The 19684-nt window shown below is 55.0% G+C and overlaps 1 protein-coding gene across 2 annotated transcripts in view; it reads right to left on the bottom strand.

Moving 5' to 3' along the window:
* DNAH1 (dynein axonemal heavy chain 1) overlaps nucleotides 1–19684 on the bottom strand; it is a 125386-nt gene that overhangs the window by 57487 nt on the left and 48215 nt on the right. For both annotated transcript variants that reach the window (XM_075939494.2, XM_089781040.1), the window contains exons 24-38: nucleotides 19172–19277; nucleotides 17861–18040; nucleotides 14960–15100; nucleotides 14081–14244; nucleotides 13055–13168; nucleotides 11856–12044; nucleotides 10648–10753; nucleotides 9792–9905; nucleotides 8111–8260; nucleotides 7560–7646; nucleotides 6717–6903; nucleotides 4746–4837; nucleotides 3424–3578; nucleotides 1216–1393; nucleotides 138–332 (exon numbers count right to left, since the gene is read on the bottom strand). In XM_075939494.2, the coding sequence (XP_075795609.2) occupies nucleotides 138–332; nucleotides 1216–1393; nucleotides 3424–3578; nucleotides 4746–4837; nucleotides 6717–6903; nucleotides 7560–7646; nucleotides 8111–8260; nucleotides 9792–9905; nucleotides 10648–10753; nucleotides 11856–12044; nucleotides 13055–13168; nucleotides 14081–14244; nucleotides 14960–15100; nucleotides 17861–18040; nucleotides 19172–19277 (2158 nt within the window). The remainder of the gene's footprint in view (nucleotides 1–137; nucleotides 333–1215; nucleotides 1394–3423; nucleotides 3579–4745; nucleotides 4838–6716; nucleotides 6904–7559; nucleotides 7647–8110; nucleotides 8261–9791; nucleotides 9906–10647; nucleotides 10754–11855; nucleotides 12045–13054; nucleotides 13169–14080; nucleotides 14245–14959; nucleotides 15101–17860; nucleotides 18041–19171; nucleotides 19278–19684) is intronic.

The following is a 19684-nucleotide window of genomic DNA, read 5'->3' as shown; positions in this document are numbered from 1 at the left end:
TCCGTAGCATGAAGTGAATCCTAATCTCAGAGGAGGCTAAAATCTTAGAGCCTTAGAAGGAACGACTCCTCTAAAGCTAACCCAACTGGATCTAAGCCACGGGCACCCTAGAGAGCTGGGACACGACAGGAGCTTACCTCTAGGAATCTGCTGAAAAGGGATTCAAGCTGCTCTGCAAAAGGCTTGATGATGTCTGGAATTTTCCTCAGCCAGCACTCAGCAAAGGGCCTGAGCCCCAAGATGCTGGGCTCCAGGTAAACCATGCCACACCGGGAGACTGTGGCGGGGGAGGCAACAGCCAGGTCCTGGACTTCAAACATCATGGTCATCACCTGAAAACCGGGGGAGGGGGAGGGGGGGAACAGGGATCTGTCAGCACAGCTCCTCCTTAGCATCGCTCAGCATGGCTCGGTGATAAGGGCACCTAGTCGGCTCAAAGGAGTCAGCACTGATTCTCTGCCACTGGTGTGGGGAGGGAAGCCGAAAAAGCGGGTGTGGGGGCTCCCTGGGATTTCCATCTCCGTGGACTCAGACTGAAGCTAGGACTGTCACGGAAGCAAAGGGCGTTCGAGTTCCCCTTGAACATCAGTAGCATTTGGCCCGTCTAGCTCTCCTTGACACTCACGGTGTGTCTAGACTACAGGGTTTTGTCGACAAAACTATGCCTGCATCTATACTACCGCCGCGTTTTGTTGACAGTAAGTCGACAGAACTCGGCAGTTTTGTCGACGGCGGTAAACCTCATTCTACGAGGAATAATGCCTTTTTTTGACAGTTATGTCGAAAAAAGGCACTATTGATCCACACTGTGCTTTTTCAAAAGGGGGCATCGAGACTCTCTGTTGGAAAAAGCGGCTTGCTTTGTCGACAGAACTGGCTGTAGTCTAGACGTACCTTCTGTGCCTGCTTGCACGGGCAGGGCATCCAGACATCAGTCAAACAGAAAGGCCCAACTGTGGCCTGTCAGCTCTTTAGAGAAGGGCTGTCCTGCTGTTCTCGGGCTGTCCTGTGCCTAGCACGCCGGGGTGCTGCTCCACAACAAGCGCTCCTAGCTGTCACTGCTACACAGGTGACAATCTCGGCAGGAATCCAGCCTGCCTGCAACACTCACTGGAAACCCCAAAGCAATTCTGCTGCGCGTTCGAGAGAGAGAACAGAGGCGAGACCAGCCAGAGAGGAGAGAGCAGCAGAGGCAAGAGAGGAGAGCTTAGTCACCTCAGTGAGCTTAATGATTTCTCCAGAGCTGAGACACAGCTTCTTGTTATCATCCAGCACAGTGTTCATATTCTCGATCCAGACGGCATCGACGGGCCCGTCAAACACATACCACTTCTTATTGGTGTCACTGGCGATAGCGCCCACCCGGATGAGCGAGGAAAGAATCCCATCCGTCCTGTAACACGGGAGGAAAGAGGCAAGAGCAGCTGTAACAGTTGCCTGCTCCATATCGATCTCCTAGAGAAATTCAGACCTCACTGAAGTTAGTGGCAGCCTTTCCAGCAACAACCCTGGAGCCAGGATTCCACTGTAAGCCGAACCTCTCTAGTCCAGCACCCTTGGGACCTGACCAGCCAAGTCAGAGAATTTGCTGAACCACGGGAGATCGATATTGACTAGCAGCATCACCAACACTGCCACAGCTGGCTGGGATCTGAGAGGACATTTCGGGGTAAATTAGAAGTAAATAACATCCCAGAACACTGAGAGCCGGGCCTGGCGGCAGTAAACAAACTTCATGGGTCCACAGGAAACTTGCCCACACCCATGGTAAGTGGAGATCCAGCTCACTAAAATCATGCCAGAGAACTGATGTTTCTGGACCAGAGAGTGCCAGACAAAAGAGGTTCAACCTGTTCTGTACATCTGAGTGAGTGCTTCACAAATGTATTCAAGTGAACAGATGAATCCTCTCTCTTTCTCCTTCCCCTCATAAATCCCTAGAATCCGCAGTTTCTTAGGATAACCACGTTAGACCTTACGTGGCCGAATATCCCCGCTTTGTGAGGGAAATCCCCCATGCCTGTTGCTCCTATGTACGTAACACAACCCGGACACTAATAATGCATCCATACGCTGCCAGTGGTGCTGGTGGTGGTGAGAGGGACAGTGGCGAAGAGCGTGCTGGATGTTGATGTCTGGGATTTAATCTGTATGTGAATGTCCACAGTACAATTGCTGCTCCGACCCGCCACTGCTCTCCCATTATTCAATAATTATTGCTATTTCTATAGCACCACAGATGTTCATGGCCATTGCTACCGAGATCAAAAGAAAACAGACTAGTCTGAAGCCCGGCTGATTAAAACAGATGGATTTATGTCCCTACCTGTGTTTTATATGGAGACCGTATTTTTTGTCACGCTGATGTGTCTACGTGCTGCCCCTCGGCAGGAACCAGATCGTAAATAAGCTGTCACACTTAACAGGAATATGCTTTCAAAATATCCTTCAATAAAGAGCCACTGGAGCCCAGAGCTAGTGAGCTCCAGGGAGCAGTAGGAGAAATGCATTTGCTTCAGCTTTTCTCAGAGTTTTGTTTATTGGTTTTCATAGTTTTCTGGAACCTGTGTTCCTTAACTTTGTTCCTAAGCCTCTGGCCAGCGTGACAGGAAGCGTTACAATAATGCAAGTGGATCTTACAGAATGGCCCGTGGATCTCCAGCAAGCCACCAAGCGCTGCTTAGCTAGCCTTGCAGAGGAACATTTAGAAACCCAACCGGGGGGAATGGGCTGTTGAGAGAAGACATAGCCCATCAGAGAGCCTCTCTCATGAAGGTGCCAGCAGAATGAGGACCAAGAACCACTGAAATAATACATATGGGGGAGATAGTCAAGGCAGAGGCACAGAGACTGCTTCCCAACTCCCATGAGAAATCAGGAGCCTAACTCTTCTTCGACTATCGTCCCTTCGTTATGGAAGGCCATCAGCACACGCCAGACACAAAAGACATTCTTCACTCTTGCCTCGAAGGCGGGTGGGGAAACTTTTTTAGGGTGGGGGCCCCTGACTCACATAAAAAGCAGTTGGGGGCCTCACACAAGTGAGAAGCAAACAAAAAACCCCCCCAACAACCCCAAAGCCCTCACCGATGTGGCCTCCAACTGAGGAGAAAGACGCTCCCCACATCCCCCTCCCACAGCAGAGCCTAGAGGGGCCCAAGCTAGTAGATTCTGTGTGCTCCAGGCCCATGGGGGGCTGAAGCATCAGGGCAGGCTCCCCAATGCTGGGGGAGGGAGGACTGAGCTTCAGGGGCTGGATCCAGGCTAACTGGGGGCCACATCCAGCCACCAGGCCTGAGGTTCCCCACCCCTGCTCTAAGGCAAGGAAAACTCTTTACGGTGCTGTATCCCAGAGAATCCATAGACCTAGAGGGACCACAAGAAGCCCTAGATCAGAGGAGGAGAATGGGCTTTAGCCTTTACCATTCATGTGTTAGCAAGTCAAACTCTCCATATAGCTGGCCCATGGTGATGGATTTCGGATTCAGTATGAAGTACTTGACTGCTTCATAATTCCCCCCGCTGACGGAAGGCTGTCCTTTCAGAGAGGTCATGGCAGCTGCCAGCACTTTGTAGCACTGCAGAGACAGGAGGGAAGGGAACAGACATTATGACATGTATGGCAGTGGTCGGAGGCAGTTGTAAACTCACAGTGACGTGATTCAGACGACAGCGAGGAAGGAGGAGGTGTAATAAAGGACTTTGTGCAAGTGTCTGGGAGCAGCCTGGGAAATGGATCTGTAAGAAAAGGCTGATCATCAAAAAGAAGAGTAGGAATGTAAATCACCAATACTAGAGGCTGGTGAAATAGCTGGAGTCCCTACATGACAATAATTGAAGATGGGCTGCCTCAAAGCCATCCTGACGTTTGCCCAGCACTCTGAAGTTTGGGACATTGCTAGAAAGCCTCTGAGTCCGACTGCAAAGCCCAAACGAGCCGGCTGTTAAAACACTTCATCACTGACACAAATAGGCATGGAAGCGACTAGTCGACTATCCAATAAGCTTATGCTTATCGGATAGTCGACTAGTGACTCGACTAGTCGCTTCCCCCCCTTGTTGCCTCCTTCAGAGAGAGGCAGCAAGGGGGGAGCAGATCCAGTGCTGGGAGGAGCCGGCTTAAAAGCCAGTTTCCCCCCCGCACCATCTCCGTGGCAGGGGCAGGGGTGCAGTGGGGTGCAGAGCTCTTGGTACATTTCAAAAGCAGAAGCACCGCAGAGCAGTGGGAGAGCAGGGGACTCAAGCAGCGCCCCACTGGCCCCGCGCTCCCTGTTTTTGAAATGTACAAGAGCCCTCCAGGCCAGCGGGGGACTGCTTGAGCCCCGCTCTCGTACATTTCAAACACAGAGATCACAGGGCAAGCGGGGGACGGCTTGAGTCCCCCACTGGCCCTGTGCTCCCCGCGGCGCTTCCACCTTTGAAATGTAGCAAGAGACAGAAGGACTCTTGGTACATTTCAAAGGCCGAGGCTCCCTTATCGACTAATTGAATAATTGATGCAAATTGCATTAAGCATTCGATTAGCTGATTAATCTACATTTAACATCCTTAGCTACAAATCCACATTTTCATCCCTATTTCAAGCCAGAACAAATCCCTCTCACTGCCATAGCTCCAGTGCAGAGACTAGAAATGCTCCAGCATTAGTGTCTTGTGCAAGATGTAATCCTCTTCCAGATTCTCCCTCCCACCCCCATCTAGCTACTCCTCTCCACCAGCTCGCTGCACATCTCGCTCAGCTTTACCTTGGTTTTCCCCGAGCCTGCGGGCCCCACCAGCATGAGGCCGTGGCGCACCACTGTGGTTTCGTACAGCTGGATGCACTTCGTCACAAAACCTGCAAAGGAACAAGATTCGGAGTGTGGGGCTTGTAATCTGTTTCACTTGCCAGCAAATAGGAGGAGTGCCTGCTCCAACCAGCACAGCCAAAGACTTGTTGCCCACATCGCATAAGTCACTGCGGTTTTATTGGCCTGTAAGGACCTGGCTCCGACCCAGCAAAGCATCCATGCACGTGCTGAACTTTAAGCACAGAGTGTCCGGCCGACAACAGTGAGATCAGCCTTGGCCTTCAAGTTCAGCAGGTGCTACACCGTTAAGTTGGATTGAGGTCCCATACATGGTGATAACTTGTTCTTCGGGCCAGTCACTGGCTACAACCATTAGAGCAGTGATATCAAGAGTTCAGGAGCCAAATTAGCCACCAGCATTACCCAAAAGAACCACAGCAGTGCGGATTCATTGTTTCTTTTGCTGGCATGTCTCAGTGCAAAATGACTGACCCAATGTTACTTTTTCTACAACAGGTTAATAATCTAGGAAAAGCACGCTGACTGGTTAGTAGCTCAGCATGGTTAATAATTACATCATGCCAGGTTTATGGTCACGTGCTGCAAAGACATATTAAAGAGTCTGAGTATTGCTGAGTAGAGTAATCCAGCTCCCATCAATCACCCAGCACCTTAATATCAGTATCATATTTCAATAGCTCCCTTGCAGTGACTCATCCAGTAACAGCTAGAGATGGCACCTGTCTTCCTTGTAAGCAGAGTGCTTGGGCGGCCTCCCAGGAGAGATTCACATACTGCCCAGCTGATTAGCAGAGCCCCTACAGCCGGCAGCATGTGTTTCTACTGGTGGTGCACATGTGCACAGGCCTTGGTGCACAAAACAAAATTTATTCTGAACACAGATGGAAACATTGGAGGGCACCACGTTCTGTATTGATTTCACTGCTCAGCAATTTCCCATGGTACTGAATAAAGGGAGCACCCCCTATCCTTTGCAGCGTTAAGGGGAAATGGCAAAGCTGCAGATAACAGCTGTTTTGAGCCCTTTCCTGCTCCTTGACACTATAGAAAGACTATCACAGAGATGTGCTCTGTTTGTTTTAAGCTTCTGCCTTCTAGTTTGCATTGAAAGTATCGGGCCCTGACCTCTTCCCTTTCTCTGGAGGCCCCTGACAAGTATTGGAGACGTGGGAATGTGACACTGTGGCTGAAGACTGAATTAGGGATGGTAAGTAGCGGTTAACTGGCTCATCGAGTAGTCGATGGAATTTCCATCGAACACCCGATTAGTCAATAAGCAAGGGCGGTGTCAGCGCTCACTCCTGGTGCATCTCAGCACAACCTCCCGCTGCCGCTCTGCATTTCTACAGGGAAGCTGGCGGGAGAGGATGCTGGAAGAATCCCTGGTCCTGGGTCTCAGCACTCGCAGTGGCTTCCCTTTAAAAATGCAGAGTGGCAGTGTGGTGGTGGTGGGCGGGCGGGGAAGGTTGTGCTGAGACCCAGGACCAGGGATTCAGCCAGCGTCCTCTCCTGCTGGCTTCCCTTTAAAAATGCAGGGGGGAGGGAAATGAGTGAGTAGTCACCAGTGCCACCTGATAAGCTCCTGCTTACGGGGTAGTCGACTAGGTGACTTCTCCTTTACATTCGTTATTGAAATCCAAGGTTCAGGTCTCCATAAGCGAGAGTCAATGTCTCTCACATATTCATTTAGCAGGGCTGCCACCGGGCACTAACCTCCACCCCCGAGGTCACTTTCCAAGTCCTGCAAACATCTGTGAAAAAGTGTGAAGTCGGGGCCTGATATCGCCCGTCGCAAGAGTGAAACTGGAGGCAAGCGGATGGAGCTATTCCCGCATGCTCACACACACCCACATACAGAGGATTCTGTTCCATTTGCCATTCACCTTTAAGAGCTTTTTCACTCACCCTCCACATCCTTGAGGTTGTCTTTGGTGCAGCATTTGCGGATTGCTTCTTCCAGGATGCCATATTCTATAGGCTCCTCTTTGATCTTGGGAAACAAGTCGGAGACAATACCATTGAACAACTTGAGGTCATCCTGCAGGAACTTGGGCACATTGACATCCCGGATGGCCCTAAGGCAGATCAGCTCCTGCAACGAGTTAAGGAGCAATAGTGAAATGAACTCTGTGACCCTGCCTGCTTCCTTCTGTACGATGCCTTTCCCATCCATCCAACTCAGCCTGGTCTGCCAGGGCCTTCACGTCTATTTCATTCCTTGTGTTTGCTCGGGCTGCGAGCCTTTTAGAATTCTATCTCCAGGGACTTCTCGTTCGCTGCGGTGGCCTGCGCTGGTGAACATAGAACAGCGGGTGAGGAATCATCCTGGATGAAACCAGAGCAATGATTGCCCACCTCGGCTAGTGAGCAGGTGGCACAAGTGGCCCTTCCTTGTGTCAGCAGCCGTAAGATTGTGCTAACCACAGTGGTTTCCCTAGAGAGTGCGGTTTTGCTCTCTGCACCAGCATATCTGGATGGTGCGGGGGGTGCCAGCTGAAGAGGAGAAGCACTCTGACTCGGCTCTGACAATGCTGTGTGCACTCACACACCCCTCACGTCACATGCCCTCGCTTTGCGAGTGTCACTTCCGTAACACCAGTAGGAAAACACCGAGGTGGATGAAAAGCAGCAGCATCTGGCATGGGCAACGGTGAGCAAAGCATCTCATGAGCTAAGCACAGAGCCCCACTGGGCTGCATGCGGCTCTTGGGCCACAGTTTGCCCACCACTGAACCAGAGGGTACTTGCTTCATTCATGGTAGGGTTCTCTCTCTTGAGGTTGCCCGCTGCTGAGATCACAGTCTTCACAGCTCTCATTCCAAAGTCATAATGGTCCTGCAATAGGCATGGAGGAAAGGACTAAATTAGACAGTTGTGCATCACTCAGGAACAGCGAGCCTGCAATCTGAGTCTCCCACCCCACTGGTCTGCGAAGTAAGCTAGAAAAATCATCTCCTTTACCAGCTGATGGTACTTGCCAGGAGCTTTCTCCCGGGTGAGGAGATGGGGGATAACTGGCTGAAGAGGGAGTTTGAAAGGAACTGCTGTTGGACACAAGTGCCATGCAAGGGCAGCTCTGTGCGTTAGCGTAAAGTAAATGAAACTACAGCCAGAGGGATGGCGAAGCCACACCTGGTTACAAAGGGAAGCATGAAGAAGAAGGTGGTGGATGGAGAGTGGCCCATGAGGTGGTTGGGAAAGTGGGAAAGGTGAGTATTAAGAGTCTTGAATTAAGAGGGACGCTCCACTACTCAAAGACCGTCCCATCGTGGAAGGCTGCGCGTCAGGAAGCCACAGACCTGGCTGCTGAGCTGTTCCGATGACAGTTTGAACGTCGTGGTGATCTTCTTCGCCAGGATCTTGGCTTCGTTGAACCCAAAGGAGTAGAGCGAGATCTCCGCAATCATGGAATAGTCTGGAACCATCATAGCCACAGGGCGGAAGAGAGCCTGGAACAGACACATCCGCTAGGACGGGATGAAGACACTTCGCTCCCTGCTCCCCTCTGTGTGAATTCGACTCTGGGGCTGCAGCAGGCGCTTTTCGGTGGGATGTGTCCCAGTCGCAGCAGTTCCTTACAACTGTGATTTCTGGGGTCAGCACAATCCCAGAATCCTAGCACAAGCCACTCCTGCGACATGGGCATGCCCAGACCGCCAACCCTCCTGCCACACTGGCTGGCAGAAGCCCAGCTTTGTCCATGTCTTACACTACTGGATGCACGGTTCTCAGGAGGACACCATGGGTCAGTCGCACCTCAGTCTAGGCTGGGGAAGCTGGGGTGGCACAAAGAAGCCACACAACTCCCCTTTGCCGGGAGGTCTGCTGCACATCAGAGCTCTTCATACAGGATGCAGTGCTGGCAGACAGGGCATGCCCTAGACATCCAGACACCAGACCGATTCACTTCATCTCCACAGCAACCTCCACGGGGGGCTCGTATGGATTTCCAACGGATGGCTTCCCCGCCCCAGCTAAGACCTGGCAGGAGGGCAGCACCTTCTGCCCTCTCTCCAAGTGCACCTCTGCTGGGGCACCCGATTGCAGGGAGGAGCAATTCACAGTTTCACTATTAATAGGGTAAATACCAACGTGGGTCTGCCCTGGAAAGGTCCAGCATACAGATGGCACTATGGAGGTGCCGCTGAAAACGAGTCAGTTCTAACAATCTGTGCCACAAGCTCACTTAGACAGGCCAGGTCGCCTCGCCTCATGCGCAAGCCACAGGAAAACCTGTTTGCCTGCTTCACACTCAGTCTGAAGTTTGGGAAGTTAGAGGCTTATGTTTTCTAACAGCGCTAGTGATTTTAGGTGCCTCCGTTTTGGGGAGCCCGACTTGACACACCTGTTCGGCTGTCTGAGTGTCAGAGGACGGGCACTGTGCACGCTGAGGGGTCTCCAGCTGAGCCCCCCAAAACTCCTGGAGATGGAGAGCTGGATGTTCCTAACTACACTTTATCTCTTTTATTGCATCCATGTGTGCTGGGTGTCTAGCCGCTTCCCTCACAGCTGGTGTCTCAGCTTTCATGCTTGCCAAAGGGGCCTGGCACGGCGAGAGGGAGCTGTGCGGCCTGCCTGTGCAATGCACGTGGCCTGTGAGACACGCTGGCAGGGCCATCGGGAGGTCAGGTGAACACTCGTGCTCAGATGGTGCCATTTGCCCAGAGGTGGCAAGGAGGCTCCAACACCTCTGGGCAATCTGTGTGCCAGGACAAAAGGCACAGTTGCTACCAGACTCTGCAGTCACTAGCCGTGGCTTTCTTTTCAGTCCTCTCCAGACACAGCCAAGAAGTCAGCTCCTGAAACCGAGTCTCCCATGCTGGGCTGCTGCCCTGTTCCCAGGTCCGCCCACGCTAAGCTGCCTGTGAACGGTACGGATCAGCAGCCATTGTCTGGAGCCAAGTCCCCCCCACGTCCCAGAGCAGCAGGTCACAGAACTGCCCTTCCTCTCGGTGCTGGCACAGCGATGGGCTTACTGACCTTCAGGTTGTCTGGTAATTCAGTGCGCCCTGCATAGCCGGGGTTCATGGTGATGAAGACGGCGCAGGATGGGACCAGTGGGATCTCAGCGCCTTCAAACATGAAGCGGTCCACCTAGCAAACCAAAGCGCGGCTATGCCAAAGGGACAATGGAACAAGCCAGAGACAGGATCTTCCCCTGTGCCGGAGAAACAGCCGCTTCCCCGCCACACTGAAATGAGCCCACCCCACAGGTGTAACTGACGAGGTCTGGCTCCCATACAGAAACCCAGTCATCCAGGCAGTGTTTCCCCTCCTTTTATGACGAGCCCGGCTCTTACAGATTTCCCGATCCCTTCCAAGCTTTCGTTTGCTCATCAACAGGCTCCCAAGCCCCAGCTAGCCACAGACATTGATTCTGGATGTGAACTGGGGACAGGATTAATTTGTGGCACGAGGAAACCTGAAACCCCTCTGGAGAGAGAGGGGAGTTTCAGAAGGCGGATCAAGCCACAGAAATCATTGCAAGCGAGTTTCTAATATTAAGCCCATGTCAAGCAGCTTTCTCAGCCCTCCCGGGAGCAGCACAGCGCCTGGCTGTTAGAACTACTCAGGGCTGATTCTCCATCTGGGACCACAATTCAGAGCTGTGTGTGGGAGGAAGGAGGCCACTGTGGAAATATCTGGAGGCCGGATAACTCCGTCAATTCCCTCAGCTGCTTATGAGCAACCCACCTGGGCGGTACCACATCTTGCCTGCACTGCAGTGAAGGCCGACAGAGTGTGGCCGCTGGCTCTACGACCAGAACCAAGCGCAGGGCGGAGAAGGGAAAGGCCAGGCCTGCCCCTCTCTCTGCAGACACACACCGCGACTCACCCTTTGCTGCTGGGCCTTTTGAATGGTTGCGATCTGCTGGGCCACCACCGACAGCACCTCCACGTCAATGCGGTTAAACTCATCGAAGCAGGCCCACGCGCCGGAGCTAAGCAGGGAGGGGGCAGCAGGGCAGCGTCAGGGCTAGGTGGACGGGGGGAGGGAGGGAGAGGCTGACAGAATTGCTGGGTGGGGAGGCTCTGCACTCCTGGAAGGAGAGGCCTTGGGCAGAAAAAGCAGGGCTGGGGCAGTCAGCCCTGAGGAGCACCCGGACTGTCCAGCACCCCCCACCCACCAGCCCTTTGCACAGTAGTACTGTTGGGGGCCGGGAGCCCTGGGCCCTTTTGAATTGCCAGGCCCTGGGGCAAATGCCCCATTTCCCCCTCCCATCGGTGGGCCTGGGTTGAACTGCCAGACTGGGGGGTGGCCATGTCAGAGAGAGACAGGAAATGGATGCAAGTGTCCTCAGCTCCTATACCAATGTTACTAGGGGAGGTAACCCCACGTGCAGCCTAATACCAGCTCAGCAGATTCCAGGCCTGCTGCTGGAAGGGCCATCAGCTGTGCCTCGCTTTGTACCCCGACTGCGGATGCAGCTGATGTCCTTGCGACAGCCAAGATGCCTGCCTTGCGTTCCGGGAGGAGAGGTCTGCCCATGAAGCTGCTTGCAAGAAAAGGTCTGTGGAGAGCTATCGACTGTGCTGGCTGCACACGTGCAAGGCACAGCTGGACTAGCTCTGCCTGCCATGCAGAGAATTCACTCTGCATTCCTTGGGGGCCTGGCTGCTCGATCCCAGCAGGGTCTCTCCTCTGGAGAGTTGAAAGCTGAGGGCTGACCCTGGCCTGACACGTAAGATACCGTGCAAAGGGTCAGACGTGCCCATGTACACCGCCCCAAAGCAAATGGTGCAAAGCAGCTTAGTTTTACTTGACAAGAATCCAGCTCTTCTTTTATATTGGCCCAACAATGCCTCTATCTTTCCTTCCAACGGGCATGAGGCTAGCAGCCCGCAGACCTTCCCGCGCTCATTTGCTCTGGCACTGCAAAGCCCCTGGAGGATTAAAACAATCCAGATGGGCCCTCTTCATTCCCCCAGACTCCCCTCTCTTCCATGTGGCCAAGAGCTTCCTCCATTTAACTCCCAGCATCTCCCCCTCACCCACTGGGAAGGCCCAGGGGCATTCCAGTTCCCTTAGATCACTTTTTGCACCTGGCAAGTCCCTTCAGGAATTTCCCCATCGCCATGAAGTCAAGCTGGTCAGAGCAGTTGAACACCACAGTCTGGATGGCGAGAGCTTTCCCCAGATCTTTAGTGGTTTCAGTTTTCCCTGTTCCGGCAGGCCCTGCAGGCGCGCCTCCAAATTTTAGATGCAGGGCTCCAGTAAGCGTCAGGTAACACCTACAGCAGTGCAGAAACCGGTGATCGTTAGAGGCATTCCTTCTTGGGCTTACGAGCTGCAGCTCCCATTTCATTATTTAAGGTGACCTGCTTTATCTGTCTGCCTGGTGTGATCACAGGAAATCCATCCCATGTTATTCAGAGCGCTTTACTTACAGTGCACCGGGATTTAGCTAAGCGGCTTGGGATAACATTAATGGGACTCGCATGGCTTGATGGAAATTGACTCTGTCTGTAAGGATGATTACTATACAAGAGCTAGTAGCCATTTTACAAAGGAATAGCACCAGCCAATTTCAGAGAGAGTGCGGAATTGGTATTCATCTGCAAATCTGACATGGTTTCCCTGGGCTCGAACAAAGACATTAACTGGCTGTCACATTATAAAGCCAGTCTCCCCGGCCTCTAACAACTGCATTTTTACATCAAAAGCTAAGAATGGGACACTTTCAGCCCACTTAATTAGTCTCATTAGCACCTGTCCTACAATTGACAGATACCTTTTCCCCCTCTTGGTTTCTGTTATTTCCACTCCAGCTCATGTGGGGCAGTGGGTTTTCCCCACAAAAGCTCATGATCCTCGATATTTTTGTTAGTTTCTGAAGTGCCATAGGACGACTCATCGTTTTTATATGAGAGCTAGGTGTTTTTATTGGGAAACATACATGCTCCCTGGTACTGGTTTACCTATCCACAGGAACAGAATGGGCCCTTTGTTATTCAGATGGCTTTTGTTTTACGGTTCACAAAGAACCCTGCCGTGCCACGTCATACACAAAGCTGTAACGGGACAGCGGGACGTGAATCCTGCAACCCATGCAGTGTCTGTACAGGCCCGATCTACCATCGCTCTGGTACCGCTTGGCTCTACCAACGGCCCTCAGGCCACTTGTGTGCGTAAGTGCTGCTCAGCGCGCGGGAGGCTAGCCGAGCCAGAGCCTGGCTTTACCTCAGGATGAGGGCTGCTCTCCCAGGACAAGGGAGGTGCTTTGCTATCAGAATCTCTGTACCTGTCAGTGAGGGGGGTGATCACCAGGCGGCCACTGTTCCCCAAGTATTCGTAGCCGTAGATGAACTCAGCGTTCACTGCTCGGATGTACAGATCGTTCCTGGCCCAGTAGTATCTAGGGGGAGTGCAAACGGGATCTGAGACAAACGTCCTGGCAGGGCACAGCAACAGCAAGACTAAAAGGCCACTATCCATGACTGCTAACGTTCCCTGCACGCTAGGCCCGCGGAGCTCCGTGCACCCCAGCCCTGGGCCAGAGGTTAGAAACACCTGCTGGAGGAGGGCAGAGGTGCGGGCTGGGAGGACCCCCGACCTCTCTGGGCACCAGGAGCCAAGCAGGAGGGGCTGTGCAATGGGATGTCCAGGATTCTCATGGCGCCCCACTTGACTCCTCTTAGAGGGGCGGCAGGTCAATGCCTTTGGACTGTGCTGGCACAGGCTAGCGCATGTATTGCATGCAAGGAGCTAGTGCCTGCAGCCTGGGTCTGTGCTAACATGCCCTGCCAGAGGCAAGCGCTGGGGTCCAGCCAAGCCATCAGGACGGCGTAACAGACCACGACATACTCCCAAGGCATTCAGTCCACTTAAACAGACCCACCCTGCAAACGCCCTTGCTTTCCGGCCGTGCTACGGACGCGGCCGGTCAGTAATGGATGGTGGCCAGTGAATCCACACTAGGGATGTTAAATCCTGGTTAACTGGTGAAACATTATGTGTAACCAGTTAACTGATGAAAGGGGGAGGAGGGTGGGGGGCAGCCCTCCCCGCTGTGGACAAGGGCTGTTCTGGATGGCTGGTTGGAACAGTCCCTGCCTGCTCCAGGGCCTGCTCCAATCGGCCGGCCAGAACAGCCCTTGTCTGCAGTAGGCCCCACAGGGCTGGAGCAGCTCTTTGCCCACTGGGGGTGGGGAGCTGCTCCAGCTCCTACTGGTTAACTGGGACCAGTAAGCCTGACCCGTTAAGGGTGGGGCCTACCCCTTAACTGGTTCCCCATTCACATCCCTAATCCAGAGCAGGTTTGCCTTACCTGAGCTGAGAGATCCACTCAAAATCATTCTCACTCATCACGTTCTCCTCAATCAGCTTAGCAGCAACATCCTTGGCATGGACTTCGATCACAATGAGCGCGGACAACACTGTTCGCTGCATCCTCGACAGCTTTCCTCGGACCAGGGCTACCAGGTCACTCAGCTGTGCGAGGGAAGGGAAGCTAGTCAGAGCCGGCCCTGAACTGCCTTGGCTCCTATTCTCTAACCAACAAGGTACTAAAGGAGGGCAGGAGATGGACAGCCAGGAGCCCAGTAGACAGGGCACTACACCGGACCATGAGAGACCCAGGTTCAATTCCCTCCTCTGCCACAGACTTCCTTGTGAGTCTGGGCAAGTCACTTAGCCTCTCCCCGCCTCAGTTCCAATCTGCACAATGAGCATAATGGCGCTGCCCTCCCTCCGAGGGACGCTGCAAGAATAAATACATTCAAGATTGCCAGGCACTCTGAGGGTGGGGAGAACCATCCTTCATAGGAGCCACTGGTGTGACTTAGGGCAGGGTGTTGGTGGACTGAGGAAATGTCACAAAGGATCACACCTCCAGAAGGCCAACACCCCCCAGCGCCATGGTAGAGCATGAGCGAGCAATGGGAGAACAGCTCCGCAGGGTCAAATGTGGGACGGGCACATGCAGGTTAAGATGACAAGGGCAGAACTCCGAGATCTCGCGTGACTGCTTTGGAGTTCAGTTCTTTCCCATGCTAATGTAACACACTGCTGCAGACCCTTGGCCTCACTTTGGGAAATGTCTCTGGAAACAGCTGCAGCAATACTCAGCTTATGGGCGGCGACTGATCTGAGGTCAGAGGAAGTGACAAGAGACCGAAACGTGGTCTGACACATTCCTCTTTCCTACCTGAGCGCTCAGCTGTGGAAACAGCCTGGTGGACAAATCCCCAGCTTCCAAAGCCTCGGATACTTCCTTTGTCCAGAAGGTCTGACAGCCAGCGATGGTCACCTGCCCAGGCCATTGCAAGACCCACAAAGTACGCTGCGTCTTTAAAAAAACAACCGCCACCACGCATGATATTAGCTATCAGCACCACAAATCTCTTTTCTTTCACGATCCCTTATCTCTGTACAGGCTCCACCTTTTCATGGCTCGTGTCCGGAAGCTATCCACTTCCACCTCAGATATTACAATTTCGACTTACTTCTCCGTCCTAGTTTTTCCCGTTGCCACGAAAAAGCTTCCCCAAGATGCTGGGCATCCAGACAACGGATGCTTGGGTGCCTTCTCTACAACAGACCATCTGGCTACGCAAGACTCCCTTGGGAGCTAAGGGAACAAACTTCCACTCTTACAGCTAGTTCTGGTGTATTGGAGAGTCAGATTCTTAGAGTATAATAATGCCTGAGATTTCTGATGCTCCATCCTTTTTTACCTTCCTTTCTACTTGTGTCCATCCCCAGTGTCCATCCCCTGGCCCCAGGAATTAATCTGGCCCCATGTTATCACAGGTTGAACCTCTGTTATCCGGGATTCCCTGGTCTGGCAACATCCGTCATCCGGCAGGACCATGGATGTTTCAGGACCAGAGAGTCCCAGTGGAAGGCTGGTGGCTGGGCTCCCTGCATCTGGGCAGCCAGTCACAACCCAGCGGGGCTGCCTGGCGAGGCCAGGAGCTTAGTGAACTGCAGGGGGCTGCCCAGGGGGGCCAGGAGCTCAGTGCGCTGTAGGGGGGCTGCCCAGGGCCAGGAGCTCAGTGCGCTGTAGGGGGGCTGCCCAGGGCCAGGAGCTCAGTGCGCTGTAGGGGGGCTGCCCAGGGCCAGGAGCTCAGTGCGCTGTAGGGGGGCTGCCCAGGGCCAGGAGCTCAGTGCGCTGTAGGGGGGCTTCCCGGCGGGGCCAGGAGCTCAGTGCGCTGCAGGGGGCTGCCCAGGGGGGCCAGGAGCTCAGTGCGCTGTAGGGGGGCTGCCCAGGGCCAGGAGCTCAGTGCGCTGTAGGGGGGCTGCCCAGGGCCAGGAGCTCAGTGCGCTGTAGGGGGGCTGCCCAGGGCCAGGAGCTCAGTGCGCTGTAGGGGGGCTTCCCGGCGGGGCCAGGAGCTCAGCGCGCTGTTGGGGGGCTGCCCAGGGGGGCCAGGAGCTCAGTGCGCTGTAGGGGGGCTGCCCGGTGGGGCCTGGAGCTCAGTGCGCTGTAGGGGGGCTGCCCGGCGGGGCCTGGAGCTCAGTGCGCTGTAGGGGGGCTGCCCGGCGGGGCCAGGAGCTCAGTGCGCTGTAGGGGGGCTGCCCGGCGGGGCCTGGAGCTCAGTGCGCTGTAGGGGGGCTGCCCGGCGGGGCCAGGAGCTTTGTGCGCTGTAGGGGGGCTGCCCAGGGGGGCCAGGAGCTCAGTGCGCTGTAGGGGGGCTGCCCAGGGGGGCCAGGAGCTCAGTGCGCTGTAGGGGGGCTGCCCAGGGGGGCCAGGAGCTCAGTGCGCTGTAGGGGGGCTGCCCGGCGGGGCCAGGAGCTCAGTGCGCTGTAGGGGGGCTGCCCAGGGGGGCCAGGAGCTCAGTGCGCTGTAGGGGGGCTGCCCAGCGGGGCCAGGAGCTCAGTGCGCTGTAGAGGGGCTGCCCAGCGGGGCCAGGAGCTCAGTGCGCTGTAGGGGGGCTGCTCGGAGGGGCCAGGAGCTCAGTGCGCTGTAGGGGGGCTGCCCGGCGGGGCCAGGAGCTCAGTGCGCTGTAGGGGGGCTGCCCGGCGGGGCCAGGAGCTCAGTGCGCTGTAGGGGGGCTGCCCAGGGGGGCCAGGAGCTCAGTGCGCTGTAGGGGGGCTGCCCGGCGGGGCCAGGAGCTCAGTGCGCTGTAGAGGGGCTGCCCAGGGGGGCCAGGAGCTCAGTGCGCTGTAGGGGGGCTGCCCGGCGGGGCCAGGAGCTCAGTGCGCTGTAGGGGGGCTGCCCGGAGGGGCCAGGAGCTCAGTGCGCTGTAGGGGGGCTGCCCGGCGGGGCCAGGAGCTCAGTGCGCTGTAGGGGGGCTGCCCAGGGGGGCCAGGAGCTCAGTGCGCTGTAGAGGGGCTGCCCAGGGGGGCCAGGAGCTCAGTGCGCTGTAGGGGGGCTGCTCGGAGGGGCCAGGAGCTCAGTGCGCTGTAGGGGGGCTGCCCGGCGGGGCCAGGAGCTCAGTGCGCTGTAGGGGGGCTGCCCGGCGGGGCCAGGAGCTCAGTGCGCTGTAGGGGGGCTGCTCGGAGGGGCCAGGAGCTCAGTGCGCTGTAGGGGGGCTGCTCGGAGGGGCCAGGAGCTCAGTGCGCTGTAGGGGGGCTGCTCGGAGGGGCCAGGAGCTCAGTGCGCTGTAGGGGGGCTGCCCGGCGGGGCCAGGAGCTCAGCACGCAGGGAGCTGGGCTGCAGCTGGGCTGCCCAGCAGAGCAGGGAAGGAGGTGGGGTACTGGCAGGGTAGCGAGGCTGGTGGCAAGGGGGAGTCAGCCAGGAGGGCGGCGGCTGGTCCAGGGCTCGGGGACCCAATAATGACCTCCATAGTCTGGCAAAATCCCTCATCCAGGACTGGCCAGGTCCTGAGGGAGGTGCGACCTACCTTCACTTTGTGCTAGGCAGGCAATCCACGTGCTGGCGGAGAAGAAAGAGAAGAGCCGTCCCCAAGGAGGGAGCGAGGGGTAGAAATGGAATCACACAGCAGGGTCAAAGGCCACATTATAGAACCACAGGGTTTAGAAAAGCAATTCTGCTCGCTGCCACAGGTGACCACTCTCGACACCAAGACCTGCCAAACGCCACCTGCTGGACTCCCTCCCTACTTGTGGTGGAGAGCGGAGGAGCAGCGCGGGGTCTCAGACTCACGTTTGGATACACCCAGATGGATCTTTCAATATTGTCCCGTACACTGGCCTTCATAGACTTCTCGACTTCCAGCAGCCAGTCCTCCACGTTGCCGGTGGGGTAAATGGGGAAAAACAGCTTCACTTCCTCCCCTTCTGCCGAGTACATGTGTGTGATCTGCAGGTCCTCCTGGAAGAGCAGCTGATGGGGGAATCACAGCACGAGATTAGTAGAGAAATGCCCTTCTATCCCTGCCTTCCTACAACACAGGCCACCACACAAGGAACTGAGGCATTGTTTCTGTAGGAACGTGGCCTGTAGTTTTGTCCTACTGACAGTAAACAGCTATGCCTCCAGGTCTACGGAAAGTTAACCACAGGGGACCAGAGCCAGATTGTCTGCTGGTGCAAAGCTGGGTCACTACACTGATCTAGGCGAGCACTAGAGCCGGCCCACAGTTTGGTTGTAGTTACGAAGTGTACTACACCTGTGTAAAATCACTGTCTCTCTCCGTGAAGTGAAACAGGATTATATGACAGCCCAGAGCCCAAGCTCATCCCTGGTGCAACTGGTCTGAAGTGAAGCAAGTTATGCAAGGGATGCCTGGTCTCAGGGCATGGCTAGGAATCAGTAAATCCTCTATACTCTCCATTCTGTTCTTTCAGGTCACAGTCCCCAAGGTGAGAATGCCTGGTTTCACGAACCACAGTGTAAGGACCCAGTCCAAAGCGCCAAAGAAGCCAGTGGAAGTCTGTCTATTCATTCCAAGAGGCTTTGCATCAGACCCCCAACTAAGCTAGTGACCGTCAGATGTATCTTTAGTGCTGGCGTGAGAGGTCAGACTGACAGTGCTGGAGTTTGAAGTCTTTAGGAAATAATAATAAATAATAAACCAGGCAAATCAGCCGAGTATGACCCAGCTAGTGAGTGGCAACCCTGACGTAGGCGGCACACCCAGGGCCGAGAGAGTAACTCAGCTTGCGTGGCCCATTCAGTTCTTGGCCTCTCCTGCGGCTCCCAAGGAGTCAGGCCGCTGTCTCTGTTGAGGATGTACTGAACTGATCATCACCAACCGAGAGCAAGTGCAGAACGTATCCCAGCCAGGCACCAACCCCCTGCCATCTCAATGCAGTTTGGAAGAGAACAAAGACACGTCAGCCCGTCTCTTTCACGTGGAGATGCAGAGGCTGTTGGAAAGAATCCAGATGCTGAGAGCGAGCCTGCGTCCTACCCTTCTCCACCCCCACTGAATAGCTCTGCGTTCCCACAGTCCATGACTCCCGACATCAGACCTGCCTGCCGGCCCCAGAAGAAACAGCCTGCGTTACCTACCCGTGCGATGTTCTCAAAGCACTTGCGGAGGTGAGGCTGTACGGCGGTGGGGTCTTTTGTCTGGGACAGTATCTCCAGCAGCTCATCGTCCGAAAGAAAGTAGAACCTGAAAACAGAGACAGAGCGAGCAGCTCATTTCAGTCTGTGCTCGGGGCTCGGCTCTGGCTGCTGAGAGGTTGGGGAGTGGCGGACTTCAAGACGGCCTGCTGATCTGCCTGGACGATTTCCAGAAGAGCAGTGACCACAGCCCAGATAAAAGAGAACCCCTCTGTGCAGCAAAGGGGCTGGTTCCCTTATGTCCTTCCCCAGAGCAGCTATTTAGGCCAGTGGAGCGTTGGGTGTCTTTTACACCCAATCAGAATGGCAGTATTATACTCCCCTTTCGCATTGCAATAAACACAACTCTAGGGTGCGTCTACACTGCACCCTTAGCTGGAAATAAGCGACACAATCTGAGCTATGCAAATTGCATAGCTTATTTTGAGTCAATTCGAAATAGCTTATTTTGTCACT

The sequence above is a fragment of the Pelodiscus sinensis genome, chromosome 11 (assembly GCF_052426305.1).
Source record: "Pelodiscus sinensis isolate ZL-2025 chromosome 11, ASM5242630v1, whole genome shotgun sequence".
NCBI lineage: Eukaryota > Metazoa > Chordata > Testudines > Trionychidae > Pelodiscus > Pelodiscus sinensis.
Note: the sequence above shows the minus strand (reverse complement) of the source record. Positions and strands in the feature narration are given on the sequence as shown.